Source organism: Drosophila elegans, unplaced genomic scaffold (genome assembly GCF_018152505.1).
Source record: "Drosophila elegans isolate 14027-0461.03 unplaced genomic scaffold, ASM1815250v1 contig_208, whole genome shotgun sequence".
Lineage (NCBI taxonomy): Eukaryota > Metazoa > Arthropoda > Insecta > Diptera > Drosophilidae > Drosophila > Drosophila elegans.
The window spans coordinates 21,789,929-21,804,921 of record NW_024545578.1 but is presented as its reverse complement, the minus strand read 5'-3'; the positions used below and the strand labels follow the sequence as shown (position 1 = coordinate 21,804,921).

General features: G+C 45.0%; 3 protein-coding genes across 4 annotated transcripts; 1 reads left to right on the top strand and 2 right to left on the bottom strand.

Annotated features, from left to right (window-relative positions):
* The first annotated feature begins 47 nt into the window (after positions 1 to 47).
* Positions 48 to 1,523, top strand: LOC108142593 (28S ribosomal protein S31, mitochondrial). The gene is made up of 3 exons (XM_017266558.2): positions 48 to 166; positions 232 to 708; positions 832 to 1,523. Exons 1-3 carry the CDS (start codon positions 129 to 131, stop codon positions 1,466 to 1,468), a joined length of 1,152 nt encoding a protein of 383 aa, XP_017122047.1. The 5' UTR covers positions 48 to 128; the 3' UTR covers positions 1,469 to 1,523.
* Positions 1,524 to 1,535: 12 nt separating this feature from the next.
* LOC108142592 (E3 ubiquitin-protein ligase mind-bomb) lies at positions 1,536 to 7,224 on the bottom strand. The gene is made up of 4 exons (XM_017266557.2): positions 6,753 to 7,224; positions 3,888 to 5,120; positions 1,940 to 3,820; positions 1,536 to 1,807 (listed from the first exon to the last, which is right to left on the bottom strand). Exons 1-4 carry the CDS (start codon positions 7,080 to 7,082, stop codon positions 1,667 to 1,669), a joined length of 3,585 nt encoding a protein of 1,194 aa, XP_017122046.1. The 5' UTR covers positions 7,083 to 7,224; the 3' UTR covers positions 1,536 to 1,666.
* Positions 7,225 to 7,402: 178 nt separating this feature from the next.
* LOC108142799 lies at positions 7,403 to 14,754 on the bottom strand. Of its 2 annotated transcripts, XM_017266854.2 has the most exons (7): positions 14,665 to 14,754; positions 14,495 to 14,598; positions 13,614 to 14,428; positions 12,348 to 13,409; positions 8,738 to 12,104; positions 8,216 to 8,674; positions 7,403 to 7,798 (listed from the first exon to the last, which is right to left on the bottom strand). In XM_017266854.2, the coding sequence occupies exons 1-7, from the start codon at positions 14,689 to 14,691 to the stop codon at positions 7,561 to 7,563; spliced, it is 6,072 nt and encodes a 2,023-aa protein (XP_017122343.1). In that variant the 5' UTR covers positions 14,692 to 14,754; the 3' UTR covers positions 7,403 to 7,560. The 2 variants fall into 2 exon arrangements, with proteins under 2 accessions (XP_017122343.1, XP_017122342.1); XM_017266853.2 differs by having other exon boundaries at positions 8,738 to 13,409.
* Between the last annotated feature and the right edge of the window lie 239 nt (positions 14,755 to 14,993).

Here is a 14,993-nt window from a genome sequence, read left to right as displayed (position 1 = left end):
CTAGAAACTAGCTAAATGACAGCCAGTAATATTTGCAGAACTCTGGCAACGCTCTGCGGGATTGTTGTTACGCGAGCGATTTTTGTGGTTTTTATTTCTAGTTAAATTAATCAAAGAAATTGACTAGAATGTTAGCTCTATGCAGCGCCCAGAGGTTGAGCTTACGGTTGGCTAAGAATTTATATTAATACAAACAACTTAATTCGCTCACTTGATCCTTTTTGACTGCAGTTCCCTCCTGCCGGCTGCCTACAAAAACGTGGGATTGGTCAGCTACTCATCCTCGCAGTCGAAAAACGACGATGGATACTCCTCCTCGGACGACGAGAAGCCGATGAAGAAGAAGGACAAGTCCGTGGAGAAGAGTGATAAGCCCGCGGAGACTGCGGCTCAGCGTTTGAACCGATTGCTTGGCACCATGCAGGCCACAGACCAGCTCTCTGCATCCGATTTCCCACGTCCTGGCGATGCAAACCGGAAACGTAGGGAGCTCCAAAAACAGGAGATCGCCTCCAAGAATGTCCTGACCGCGGCGAAGAACATTGCCAGCATGCTGGGCACCAGCGAGAGCGACAAGAAGCAAACGGAGTCCGAGTTGCTGGCCAAACTTCTGGGTCATGGCAGCGAATCCTCTCCAGCAGCGGCGGGGGAAAATCAGGCGACAGATGCATCAACAGCTACTGCTGGCGATAAGGAACTTAATCTAAGGTAGGTACAAATTTAATTTAATTGACACAAGATTTCTTTCCCATCAAGTCATTCTACTCAATCCGAAAAGACTTTGAAGTTAAACATAATTGACAATAATTTTCCTTTGACCTCCTTTGACAGCGAACTGATTGTGGGCATGAAGATCGATCGTCGCCAGCAGCCGCAGCAGGTGGAGCAGACCCGCGGAGAATACGTGCGTCGCTCGTTGGCTTCCAGGTCCAAGTCACAGGGCAGGGATGGTTACCATCAGCGGCCACAGAGGCCCATCAAACGGGAGGCTGAATCCTTTACGGGCAGCGTAAATCTCTATGGCGGAGAACCGTTGGGCATCTTCAAGGATACCCAGATGCCCAGCTCTAACGACATCCTTTCCACTTGGTCGCAGCTAAGCGAGCGAGAGCTGAGCCTCCAGGCCGCCCATCCGCCGGCGAACTACTTCGAACAGATGGTCCTGTGGACAGACGAGAGCAAAGTGTGGCGTTTTCCCATCAACAACGAACAGGATTGGGTGGACGAGGTGAACGTGGACTTCTCGGAGCACATCTTCCTCGAACAGCATCTGGAGGAGTGGTGTCCCAGCAAGGGTCCCATCCGCCATTTCATGGAGCTCGTCTGCGTCGGCCTGTCCAAGAACCCCTACGTGACAGCCCAGGAGAAGAAGGATCACATCCTGTGGTTTCGCGACTATTTCGCAGCCAAGAAAGACATACTCAGGGACTTGATTAGCAAGGAGCCGGGCAAAAGTATTTCCGCTTAATGTCTTTGTTTTGAATATTTGTTAAAAATATATTTTTGCTTTATAAGACCATCGATATATAGTTATATATATATGATATTGTTTAGATATATTGTGTGTGTGTGTGTGTGTGTGTATAAGAATGTGGATCCGTTAAATATTCTAATACTTCGAAGGCTGTGCAGGCTGTGCGCGGAATGAGTGAGCCGGAAAGGGGCTTCAGAAGAGTAGGATGCGCTTCTCCACCGTCTTGCGGCAGATAGGACACCCCTCGATCTGGTCCCCGCACATCTGGCACGTGCCGTGGCCACACAGGAAGACCATGTTCTTGATGCGATCGAAGCAGACGGGGCACATAGTCTGTAAGGGAAATATTCGTTATTAATCAGGTAAATTAACCTCCTAAAAGCAGCAAATATAGATAAATTTTAGGGATACTTTGCTTAAATGCAATGTGAACCGTTTCAGAATCAAATATGTTTAGCCACCCACCTGCTCCTTGATGTCCTGCAACTGCTGCTTCAACTTCTGCACATCGTCCATTTGGAAGTTGTTGACATTGGATGGGGCCACCATCACACTTCCAGCTGCTGCCAGATTCGAGACATTCGACGAGGCTGCTGCAGCGGCCAGCAAATTGTTCTGGCTGTTCAATTGATTGCTGCTGCCCGCCACTGGTGTCACCACAGTGTTGTTCATGGCCACACTGTGGCCGGATGCATTGGCACAGGCGGCTGCCGCTGCTGCTGCTTCCATGAATCGATCCTCGGGCAACGGCAATCCCACGGAAGTCGCTCCTCCAGACGGCACTGTGACCTTTTCCGGTCGACCAATTCCACCGCTGCAGAGACTGAAAGACAAGATCTCATCGATTTGGGTGCGGCAAAGGACGCACTTCTTCATTAGAGCACTACAGTGCTCGCATGCCACCATGTGACCGCAGGGTCGGAAGAAAACAGCTGCCCTGCGATCCGAGCAAACCATACACTCGTCGATCCGCTCGCGCGATGAGACGGTCTCCCGGCAGATGAGGCATTTCTTCACCCTCGGAGCGCAGGTTTCGCAGCAACTGACATGGCCACAGGGCTTAAACACCGTGTCCCGCTTGGCGTCCGAGCATACCAGACACTCATCCAGACTGGCCGTCGATTTCGGGGCCTCCTCGTGCAGGGACTGCGCCAATGTGGCGACCTTGCTGGTCAGCGACAAACTGCCGGAGGAGGACTGATTCAGGCTACCACTGTCTGCTCTTGCCCTGGCATTTGAACTGGTGCCGGCCACATTGCCGGGCAATTCGGAGTCGTCGGTTTTCCTTTCATTGTAGCACTTGACCAGCGTCTTGCATAGATTGGGATCCGGACACAGGTCCAATGGCGTCTGTTGCTTGCGATTCTTCAATGTCAGATCGGCTCCGTTGGCAGCCAAGAAGCAGGCAATCGATGCGGAGGCTTTCTTGTTGTTGGCATTCCTTAGACCCATCAAAAGCTTCCCGAATCCCTCCACATCCTGAAGTTGCTTCAGCTGCGAAAGAGTATGATGTCTGAGTGCTTCGTGCAGCGGTGTATCGCCATCCTTATCGGGTATGTTTAGATCAGCGCCATCCTGCACCAGCAGCTTGACAATCTGTACATGCTGACGCTCCACCGCCAGATGCAGAGCCGTCTGGAGGTTCACATTCTGCCTGTCCATGTTAGCCTTACCCATATGCACGAGGAGTTCGGCGATCTCAACGTGATTGTTGAGTGCCGCCAAGTGCAGTGCCGTATAGCCATCGTCCTTCTTCTCCTCCACGATCCATGGGCGGTTTGTCTTGGTCAGCAGGATCTTCATGGCGCTGGGATTGCCCTTGAGCGCAGCATGATGCAAGGCATTAAAGCCGTTGTTGTTGTTCAACGTGATGTCGGCCCCGAAGTCCAGCAGCAGGGAGAGCATCTCGTCGTGCTCCTTGGAGATGGCATCGTGGAGTGGGGTGTCGCCCTCGGAGTCCTGCAAACTGGGATGGCAACCCAATGTAAGCAGCGTCTTTACCACATTCAAATGACCCTTATTCACGGCAATATGAAGAGACGTTTGCCTTCGCTTATTGCGCGCATTCAAATCCGCTCCAGCTTTGGCCAAAATCTCAATTACCGCCGCCTCATCCCCGAAAGCGGCATGGTGGACAGCCCGATCTCCGTCCTTGTCCTCAATCTCAACGTCAACGGCGTGGCGCAGTAGCACCTGTATCACCTCGATGTGCCCATTCTGGCTGGCCGCCTGCAGAGCCGTATGTCCGGCAAACACCCCATTCACATTCACATCCGGCCCGGAACTGGGCGAAGCACTGGACGTGGAAGGTTGTGCTGCACTGGCCAAGTACTCCTCGCAACGGGCCTGCAAGCAGGGAGCAATGTTGTTCGACTTAAAGCCATTTAAATGCATATTAAACCATGTAACTCACCGCAAATCCATTGGCCGCTGCCTTGACGAACTCCTCGGTGGCATCCCCGGATACATTCGGTTCGAAGAGCTTCTTGAGAATGGCCGACAGACGTTCGCCAGTGGGAATAACTGGGGCACAGCCCCCATCAGAGGCGTTGGTGGAGGCCACTTTGCACACGGCCTGGGGATTGTAGGTCCACGACGTGTTGCCCACCTCCACCTTGAGGTCATTGTCATGGTAGACCTGCTGCACGCGTCCGATCTTGCCCAGCGTCAGCTGCATGGCATCGGCCCACTCACCATGGCCACGCTGCAGATTCTTGATGCTCTCCACATCCGAACAGATCTTGACGATGTCGCCCACTTGGAACTCCGGCGGAGCAGTGGTGGGCGAGGATACTTTAGTGAGGACAGCCGGGTTGAAGGTCCAGCGATTGCCAGAGTTGTAGGCCACCACAATGTCGTGATCCTCATCGATGCCCACTACCATACCGGCGTTGCTAAGGCACTCGAACATGCCATCGGTCCAGCCGCCATGTCCATGCTGCAGCGATTGGACGATCTCCAGGTCCAAGTCCACGGTGACCTTGTCGCCGATCTGGAAGCCATGCGGTCCCTTGCCGGGTCCGTTTTCGCCTAGGAGTGGCAGGTGATCCCGGTAAACATTACTGCCCTTGGCGTCGTTGACCACCTTCAGATCGGCCATGCCCTCGAAGCCCACGCGGTACAGATTCTTGGAGCCATTGTCCCAGATCACATAGGCCGCTGATCTTGGCGAGGCCGAGGACCAGTCCTGGATCTCGTTGACCTTGCCACGCCGGCCAACTCCGCCGTCTTGATCCTCCCACTGCCAGTCCACGCCGCGTACCACACGGGCTCCCGGAAAGATGCCTCTGGCCAGCACTTTCTTTGACTTTCGACGCGGTTCCAGCATGGTTCGCTCGCCACCTGGCGTCGTGATTCTGTAGAAACGGTGTCTCAGGTGATGCTTGTCGCCGTGGTAGCAGATGGAGCACAGGTCGTAGTTGATGCACTCGGCACACTTCCAGCGGATGCCGAAGATCGGTTGTTGGCGGCAAGTGTCGCACATGGTGCCCTCATGCTTCACGCCAGTGGGTGCACTGTCCAGGATGCGGAGATCATACGCACCGGCACAGCGATAATTGGCGGCGGTGCCATTGTCCCAGACCACCACAACCTCCTCAGCGGACTCGAAATTGCGCACGGTTCCAACATGTCCCTCGCCACCATCCTGGAGAGGAAAACATTTTATTAGTGGCTCAATGTTCCGATTTTCCATTGCGTAAGTGGGAAACCCACACTGATCAAGATGCGAAAAGTATAACTGAAGTGCATAATAGCAACTAACAAAGTGTTAAGGTAGGCAATCGCTACAAATTCATTTGGCTATCTCTCTAAGGGATCAACGAGTCGGGCAATAAACATTGAGCTTAAGGGAACGAAGGTTCACATACCCTTGTTTCTAGCTAACTTTGAGGGGTATATTTGTTCAACGTTTTTTGCCAAATCATCAATAATTTCATAATTTCCAGTTTGGTGAAATTTAATCGAGACATTTAATAAATAATTTATCGAATTCCTAAGTCAAATTCTATAAAAACATCAGATTAAGAAATCTAAACATTATCTGCATTAGGATTAGTCATATTTATCTACGATGCGAATAAAGAGACGTTATTGGCTAGATTATTGTAATTAATTATAAATTCCAGAGATTCTCGACTTTAACTTATTTCAATTTTAGTTTATGTCACATATTTTTGGAAATAACTTAATCTTGATATAGCTTCAAACAGATTCTGCGGATGTTAGCACAGAAAAGTAAAAGTCGTGCATGAGCGTGGTATGACTCACTCGTCATGTCAATTAAAGTAAATTTGAATATGTTACGAAAAATATTAAGGTAAACGATTTATGCTTTTAGTGTTAGGAAAAATTTATTAAAATTAAGAAAATGAATAAAAATGTAAAGACTTTAATAAAATTAAAAAAAAAAAAATTGTTTCCAATTTCAGCCAAATATCATTTTTAAATTCAAGGAATAATAATTTTATAAAATATACTTGCAGCTGCGGTCAAAATAATAGTAGTTGACATTAATGGATCATTAAAAAATTTATAATTGTTTTAGTTTTTCATGTTGTTAATAGGTTAAAAATAATTTAAGAAAATGACCACACATATGTACTTGGATTTGGAAAAAAATGTTTTAAGTATTTCATCTTTTTTTAATTTAACAATTCAAAACCATTTTCGTTGTTCGATCTTTTTTTAAATCATTTTAAATATTATACCAATGATTAATGTGTTTTTTTATTATTTGCTTATTTAGTTTTCAGAATTAGATTGCAGAAAATATACAATTAAGAGTTGCTTCCAAAATATTTTTGATTGCTAGATTCATAAGCTAAAAACCACTACTAGTTTGCCCACAACTGTATATGTATATTTATACATATTGCATTATATTTTCTATTTTAATCACTTTAAAACAATCCCTTGGTAAAATTTGTAAAAATACAATTAATTGTACTATCTGATATGATAAAATAAATATTTATCATACGTAGTCCTTGTTGAATGCAATGATAATAAACTTTACGAGGTTAATATAAAATCAATCCTCAATTTAATTTGTTCAGTGTATCAAAAGAGGACGTATGTATGTAAGTATACACACTTTCTAGGATAAATCGAGTCCATCGGAATTCTGGTGAAAACGCGAAAAGAGAAACTTGACTAGTTTGGCGAGATGTCTAGAACGGATTCACGCGCGGCATGCAATTAAAGCAAATTGATCGGTCAATTGAGAAGGGGAGAGTTTTCTACATAAACCAGAATCAGAAGACTTGACCCTCCGCACCTGTTTGTTCCACTTCCAGTCTGGTCCGCGGATCACCCTTGCGCCCACGCCCTCCATGGAGAATCGTCGGACGACGGCGGCCGCTGAGCTCGTTGCCACGCCCCCTGCCCCCGTCGAGGAGGAGGAGGAGGTGGTGGTGGTGCCACCCGGACCTCCAACACCTGCAATTGACGACCCACCCCCGCCCCCCGTTGCACTGCTCACAACTACACCCACAGCCGTGGTGTTGGTGTTGCTATTGCTATTGCTATTGGTGTTTGTTGGTGCTCCACTGGCATTTGCCGCATTTGTCGAGTCCTTGGCCGTCGATAAGGTGGCCGCACACGACATTTTACCACTCCGCAAGGTCCTTCGGCGGGTGGACACACTATTTCACAATTTATTGCACTATTTCGTTGGGGTTTTCGCGTTAAAAATCGAAACAGCAGAGCCACGGAATTTTACAACCTGCAGTGTGGCTGTAGCTTCGCAAACGATAAATTCCACGCTTTGCGATAAATGAATAGTGAGACCAAAATGTCTGAGCTCTGGTCACTCTAGTCCGTACAGTGGAAAATTGTTAGGCAAATTATTAAAAAAAAAAGTAATTGTTAGTAAATATTTTAATAGTATATAATAGTTATAAATAAGTTGGTAATTGGCCATTTAAATGCAGCTGTTTATTGTAAGAACACATCTTACAATTGATCGCCTGATGGCTTAAAATAATTGTTAGATATTGATATATATATAATTTGGTTTTTAATTAATTTATATGTATTTTTGTTTGTCTTTTTGCAAATAAAATTTAATAAAACTGGTCCAAAACTTAAGTTTTAAGGTACTGCTCAGGATCGGTGAGAAATGCTTCCAGGAAAGCAATTCCTTTTGGCAGATACTGAATGTTTTCATTGAAGAGATGCAGTTCGGGGCGCAAAATGTCTCTAAAGGAAACCTCCTTGATATTGGTTATTTCAACCAGGAAGCTGGTTTTCTCGAGGCGAACAACCGGATCGTCTTCTATACATTTTCGCACGGTCTTCCTTACTACAGTTCGATTCGCTTCCCTGTAAAAAAAAAGAAATTTAAGTTGTTAAATTAAGTTAAGCGCTAATCAATTGTTAAATTATATTTTGTTTTATTTAAATAAATATTATTTGTTCAGAAAAGTTAAGAAAATCTTAATCATAAGATTTCTTTACTGTTGAAAAATAAATCTTAAAGCTACATTAACTAATTTTTTGAGTTTTAAATATGATTTAGAAAGTTAAGTGAATTCGGGTCTCAGGTCTTGGATTTGTATGTAATTATTTAAGAAAGCATTAAGTAAACAAATTAGTGATTTCAGTAAAATTATGAATATCTTAATCACAAGAATTCTTTAATATTTGAAACACATCTAAAAGCTACATTAATACAATTTTAGAGTATTAAATTTGACTTAGAAAATTAATTGAGTAAAGGGATTTCAAGAAAGCACTTACCGCAGGAGCCTCGCCCTTTTCTCCGACAGAACGGTCAGCAGATTGTGGAAAGTTTGATTGATCTCAACAATACTTTGATCAATGCGGTGAAGGAATTTCAGAAAAGCTGCCTCGTCGTTGCCATCTATCGCATCGGTGAGATTCAGGGGTAGCTTGAGACTGAGCTGGAAGTCTAGAAAGTAGTCATGCGCCGACCATCTTTCCTTGGGAGTGGCCACCGCATTGTCCACTTCAATTGAGGTTACTTCGATGGCCGACTCATCCACCACGTCCAGGAGTTTGTAATTTACCACAATTCGAAACGTAGTCAGCAGGCGATGGTAAAATATCAACTGCTGGGAGATCTTTCGCTGGCAGTCGAATATCCAGTTTGGCTGCTGTTCGGCCAGCAATCTTTTGAGGTTTTCAAAGAAGGATTCGACAGGTTTGGTTGCAGCCTTTTGTTTAACGTTTATTTTTCTAAAAAAAAGCATATCAATTTTAATATATATGCAGTAATTAATTTCAGTATTCGGTGCTTACCTCTTTATCTGTTCCAGCAGCTCGGCTTTGTTCCACGTAATCGGCTCCTCCTCTACTCTCGTCTGATCCACAGAATCGTCGGAGTAGCCAGATAGCCGTGCCTGCTCCTCGATCTCCCAGTACCGGGTGACATCCTTCAGAGTGGGCTTCTCCCTTAGGAGGCGCAGTCGCTTTCGTTCCCTTGAAAATTCCCACAGTGTCTGATGGGGCAGGGCAAAGGAATCTGCCATGAACTTTGTTTCGCTCAAGGATTGATTGCAATTGCCACACTTCTTGCAGGATCCGCTGCTGCCGGCAATGACCACTGTGTTCAGCTGACCCTCGCAGAGTTCTGGCTTTGGTTGTGACTCCTCTGGATCCGCTTCCTCGATCTCTTCGTCCGTTTCCTCGGCCAACGTGGAGACCAGACTGAGCCGCTCATTGTCTATTTGATTGGGTTCCTCCGCCGCCTCCTCCTCATCCTCCAAATCTTGCATTCCTGCAAAGACGGTGGTGTCCCCGGTCAGATTGATGAACTTTGTGTTCGTAGCGGCCAAGCTCTTAAAGTTCGGATCGTCGGAGCTGCTGCTCTTCCTTTCGTTGGACTTGCGCTGCTCCTGGAAGTAGTTGGTCACATCCGATATGGTTATGGCTTTATCCTCCAGCTCTGTGTCAAACACCGATTTCCGTGGCAACTCCAGCATATCCAGAGAGCTTTTTTTGTTCAACTCAGCCATGGCAGGGTGATAAGCCCTTACTGCTTGTACCGACGCGTCCAACAGAGTTTTCGTAAAGGTCCTGCGGGATTTATCTGCGCCCGTTTCCGACTTTATGTTTGTCATCCGCCAAGCATCTTCCTGCTGCTCCTCCTCCATTTCCATTTCCATGTCCATGTTACTGACCACAAAAAGGTTCGTGTGTCGCTTTTTAGACTCTGGAAGATTGGGTGTAAGATGTGAGGGAAAGCGTTTCATCAGTGATTGGGTGTGATTTAATGGAGTTCCACATTCGGACGCGTCCGCATCTAACTCCATCTTCATTGGCTGGTAAATGGAAAGCTTTTTTTGCTGAGTTGTCACACGTTTCTTCTCCTGAGTCGGTGTCTTGCACATCTTCTCCTGAAGCTCGAACTCAGTCAAGGACATTCCAGGCGTGTAAGTAGACATTTGTTTAATTCTGGATGCTAATTTGATATTGGGCAGGGGTGTAATTGCATTGAAGTCGACATCCTTCATGGTGTTTTCGGGACTTTGAAAGTCCATTGATTCAGACATAACCATGGTTTGATGGGTCCTGGAATTGGGAGCAATCTCATCCTCTTTCTTTTCTTTTCCAAATACATAATCCTTCAGTGCTCGCAGAATTCCCTTGGGTTTTTCAACTTTTTCGTTCTCCACCTCCACAGGGATAGGTTTACTTAATCCGGGAACTTCCTCATCCTCTTCCATGGGCTCTGATAAAAGCAAAGTATGCCTTTTAAAGGATGAAGCTGATGGTGCAGGGATCCTTATTTGCTGATCCTCCTCCAGGGGCAAGTCGTCTTCAATGGGTTGGGCACTGGCAAGTGTAGCTCTTGGTTTCCGCGATATCTCTGTCCCGTTAAAACCCACATCCTCGTCAATGGTCTGCGATAAAATCATTGTTTTCCTTGATTTATTTGTATAATTTACGGCAGGCGATGGGGCTACATCCACCTCATGGGATTCCCCATGGTGACGACATGTGACATCATTCTCCTCAATGGGCTCCTGAAGAAGCAAAGTGTGTCTTGATTTGGATGTCGTTGCTCCAGAAGAGTGGGATACCTTTTTGGTTTCCAAATCTGCCTCACTGTTCAGATTGCTCTTAAGATCGGTGAAGACATTGGTAACTTCTTCAATGGGTTCTGCCATAATGAGCGTATGTCTAGCTTTCAATCTCAGAGGATCTGCTGAGTTGTGTGTGTTTCTTAGTTGAAGCCGCGGGTGTTGCTTTGGCTGATCTGTTGGCTCATTAAAGATTTCCGCATCTTCCTCAATGGGTTCTGCTAAAAGGAGAGTTTGACGAGATTTCGATGGCTGACTCTTATTTTTAATTGCCGGTTGCCCAATGGACTCTTCCATAAAATCAATGCGTTTTCTTGACTGATCATTGTTGTAGGCCATTGACTTGCACACCTCCGCATCTTCCTCTATGGGCTCGGCCATAAGGAGAGTTTGACGAGATTTTAACGACTGGCTCCTGTTCTTTATTGTCGTTTGCTGAAAGGACTCATCTCTAAACTCAATTCGTTTTTTTGGCTGATCATTATGGTAAGCCATCTCGGCATCTTCCTCTATGGGCTCGGCCATAAGAAGAGTTTGACGAGACTTGGATGGTTGGCCAACATTTGCAACTGCCACTTCCTGAATAGATTCTTCCATAAAATCAGTCTGTGTTGGCTTAAAATAAGACTGGTCATTTTTAAAAGCCTTAGATGTATGTCCCTCTTCTTCTATAGCTTCTGACATCAGAAGAGTTTGTCTCGACTTAATTGACTTATTAGTTGTGGCATCTTTAGTTGACTTTTCGTTAAACTGTACTTCATTTTGGCCCAAAGGGGGCAACTCACAAACATCTTCGTCTATTGGTTCCGACATTAAAAGAGTGTGTCTCGATTTTGAAGACGTAGAGTGAGTCGTATTGCTTAACGGGGCAACATGTTCTTCAATGGGTTCGGCCATGATGAGCGTCTGCCTTGGTTTGTATTTATGCTGTTCAGATGAATTATCTTCCTTTCGGGGAGTCGCCAAATCTTCAGGAACTGTCTCATGCATCAGAAGAGTGTTTTTCAATTTTAGGCTAGACTTTTCTTGGCACTCATTAGTTTGCATGTTGAATGGCTGTCCATCATCTTCTTCAATGGGTTCTGACATGATGAGCGTAGGCCTTGGTTTGTATTTATGATGTCCAGATGAATTATCTTCTTTTCCGGCTGTCAAATCCTCAGAAATTGGCTCATGCATAAGAAGAGTATTTCTCGATTTAAAGTGATTATTATTTTGGATATTCAGTGGCTGCCCATCATCTTCTTCAATGTGTTCGGACATGATGAGCGTCTGTCTTTTCTTGAATATATGCTCTTTAGATGGATTTTCCTCTGATCCGATCGCTACATCCTCACAAATTGTCTTATGCATAAGAGTGTTTCTTAATTTCAAGCGAGACTTTTCTTGAAACTGATCCATAGACTGTTGTTCGACGAATGTCTCTTCAATCGGCTCAGACATAAGTAATGTGGGCCAAGTCTTCTGACGCTGCGGAACAGTTGATCTATCAATAGTTGAGTGCCTTATTATTGGTTTATTTTTGGGTTCTGTTGTATCCGTCATGGTAATTTGATCGTTCGCCTCAGCTTCTATGGGTTGATCTAAAAGAAGCGTATGTCTTGATTTAATATTTGTGTAATTAGTTGTAGTTATAATGCAGCCCGTTTCTTCTTCCATGGGCTCCTCTAACAGGAGAGTTTGCCTGGCTTTGGATTTTCTTTCCTGATCCGCCAAGATATTTTTAGGTAATTTCTTGCCTGGGTTTATATCCTCTTCCTCCAGAGGTTCTGCTAAATGTACAGTTCTCCTTTTAGAATTATGTCCATGCAAATCATTCCCATTACCTTCCAATTCCTCTTCCATCGGCTCCGCTAAAAGCAGTGTTGGCCTAGCTTTGGATTTTTCTTTAGGTACAACGTTGCCATAGCTAACTTCCTGCTCTTCCACGGGTTCTGCTGAACGTAGAGTTTGGTTGACATTGGATTGACTTTTTCCTACACGATCAGCTGTTGGTTTTAAGTGCAAATCCTTTAATGGACTTATAATGCCCTCTTCCATGCTTTCCTGCATCAGAATAGTCTCCCTGCGCTTTGTCTTGGTGCATGCCCAAACTTTGCTTTGCTGTTCGTTACTTGTGGACTTTTCATAGACAATCTCCTCCGTTGTGACCGCAATCTCCTTCCTGAAGGGCATAGATTTCGTGGCTTCCTGATCCATGGATTCATTAAGATGCAATGTACGACGAGTGGGAACTGCTTTCACGCCAGGAATATCGGAAAAAGCTACCGGCTCCTGCTGCAGTTTCTTAGCTGCTGTGGAATGAAAGTCCTGACTGCTTGTAGGATACTCCAAACTCAATTCAGAGTGGTCGTAAGTGGTTTCCCGCCTCGTAGAGTTCTTGGATGTATTTCTGGACTGCGTTTCATCGCCTAATCTTGCGTGAGCCAAGAAGTTTGTGTTGTCTAACATCAATTCATCCGCCTGGGATAGTCGATATTTTCGCTTGTCATCCACCACCTTCAGCGTCTCCTTTTCCTTTCGAACTGGACTGGTTGGCGCCGGCGACATGGTCATGTTCTCACTGAAATTTAACGTTCCTCGCGGCTTTATGCTCCTTATGTCCTTCTTGGGACTTTCATCTTCCATGGCTTCCCATTCCAATCCATGCCAAAAACGCTTTTGCTTGTTCCTGCGATCCGTTGTTGGTGTTTTTGGGCCATTGGGAAACAGTTGAATCTTACCCGCCTCCAGCTCATCGTTTAGTTGACGAAAGTTGATTTTCTTGCTAATGTTTTTACCCGAAATCATGTCGAATGGTATCAACACGGACTCATCTTTCATATAACTAATTGTGCTGCTGTTGCTCTCAAAAGAGGTCGATGGCACATGATTCCGGTCCTCCGAGACTGTAAAATAAAATGGTTTACGTTAATTATAAATTTATGTGCTGCCTACTTTAAAAATTCCTTTCCAATTAAAAAAAAAAACTAAAAAAAATTATAGCTTAATCAATCTTATTTAAATATACAGCGGGTATTATTAGTTTAGTTATAGGAGCTATCTATTAAACTAAATATATTGAAAAGGAATTTAAATTAAACGAAACAAACCATTTAAAGGGCAGTCGAAGGATAAATCTACGACTTCGTGTTGGGTTTTATTCTTGTTCTCCTTTCCCGCCTCTTCTAAATCCATAAACAGTGATTTTTGGGCTGGTGTTTTCTTCTCCTTCTCGTTGAACTCGCGCATTTCCCTCTCCATGCTGTCGTCTTCCAGTTCCATGGAACTGTGTTGGCTCGGAGGATAAGGAGCTGCAGAAGTGGGAACAGGAGCAGATGATGGTGGAACTTGAGCAGGAGGAGCAGTAGGGGCTGTTGGAGGAGAGGCACGGAAACCCAATGGCGTGATGTCCATGAAGGAGTCACCAACTCCCTTCGCTGCTGGGGCATTTACACTTTTTACCCTTTCCACGGCAGGCAGTTCAATGGAGGGATTCTCAATATCAGCGAGTGGCCTTTGGTTCCTGGTTACCAAAGAACCCGACATCAGATCCATAGTTTTGTCCATTAAACGCTGATCGTAGAGACTGCTTTGGAACACTTTGCGCTCCTCGGACGACAGAGAGATGGAGACCATGGCGGTGGTGGTGGTGGTGGTGGGTGTTTTTTGTGTGTTTTGCATCAGTTCGCAGGGCAACATGGTGACATCCACGCTGGTCTGGAAATTAAGGGACACGTCGACCTCTTCCCGTAGTGGAACATTCTCCTTGTCCGCATCCTCTGGAGGTTTCGATAGCGATCCCGATTTCGATACTGATCCCGAATCCAGTGATCCTGCCCTTGATCCAGAGCTGTCTTCCGCATTGTGTTCTGATACCTCGTACGAGTCGGCCCAGTTGTTGGTCTCCTTGGTGTTGACAAATTCTCTATTTAAAGCGTGGATAAGAATATAATTATACATGTAGTGGCTGGGATTCCCATACTGTACTTACCGCACGAACTTTTTGCCACTGAAACTGATTCGTCGCTTGATTTGTTGTTTGGTCACTGACGTTGTTATCGTCGGGTCGTCTTCTTTCAAAGGCGCCTTCCGCAACTGCAAAATGGTGGAATAAGTCTCTATTAGTTGGTCTGTGAAATTGTTTTATTTTGAAACACCCACGGAACTACGGCGTTTGATTGAATTCATCGCGCTGTTAAAATTGTTTTTAGTTTAAAATCTCATTGGACAGACGCCGCCAGTTTTGTGTGAATGGCAAAATGGGAATGCCAACTCCTTGGCATTCACAACCTTAAATACAAAACTATATAAAACTGATGAATTAATTTTAAAATAAAATAAATAATTTAATCCATTTAATTAGGCTTAGCTAATTTTTATGAATTCATTATTTGTTCATAACTAATTAAAGAAAGTAACCTAAAACAAAAATACTAAACCAAATCTAAAAAAGGCACTAACGCTTATAACGATCGCTGCGGATAAAATAA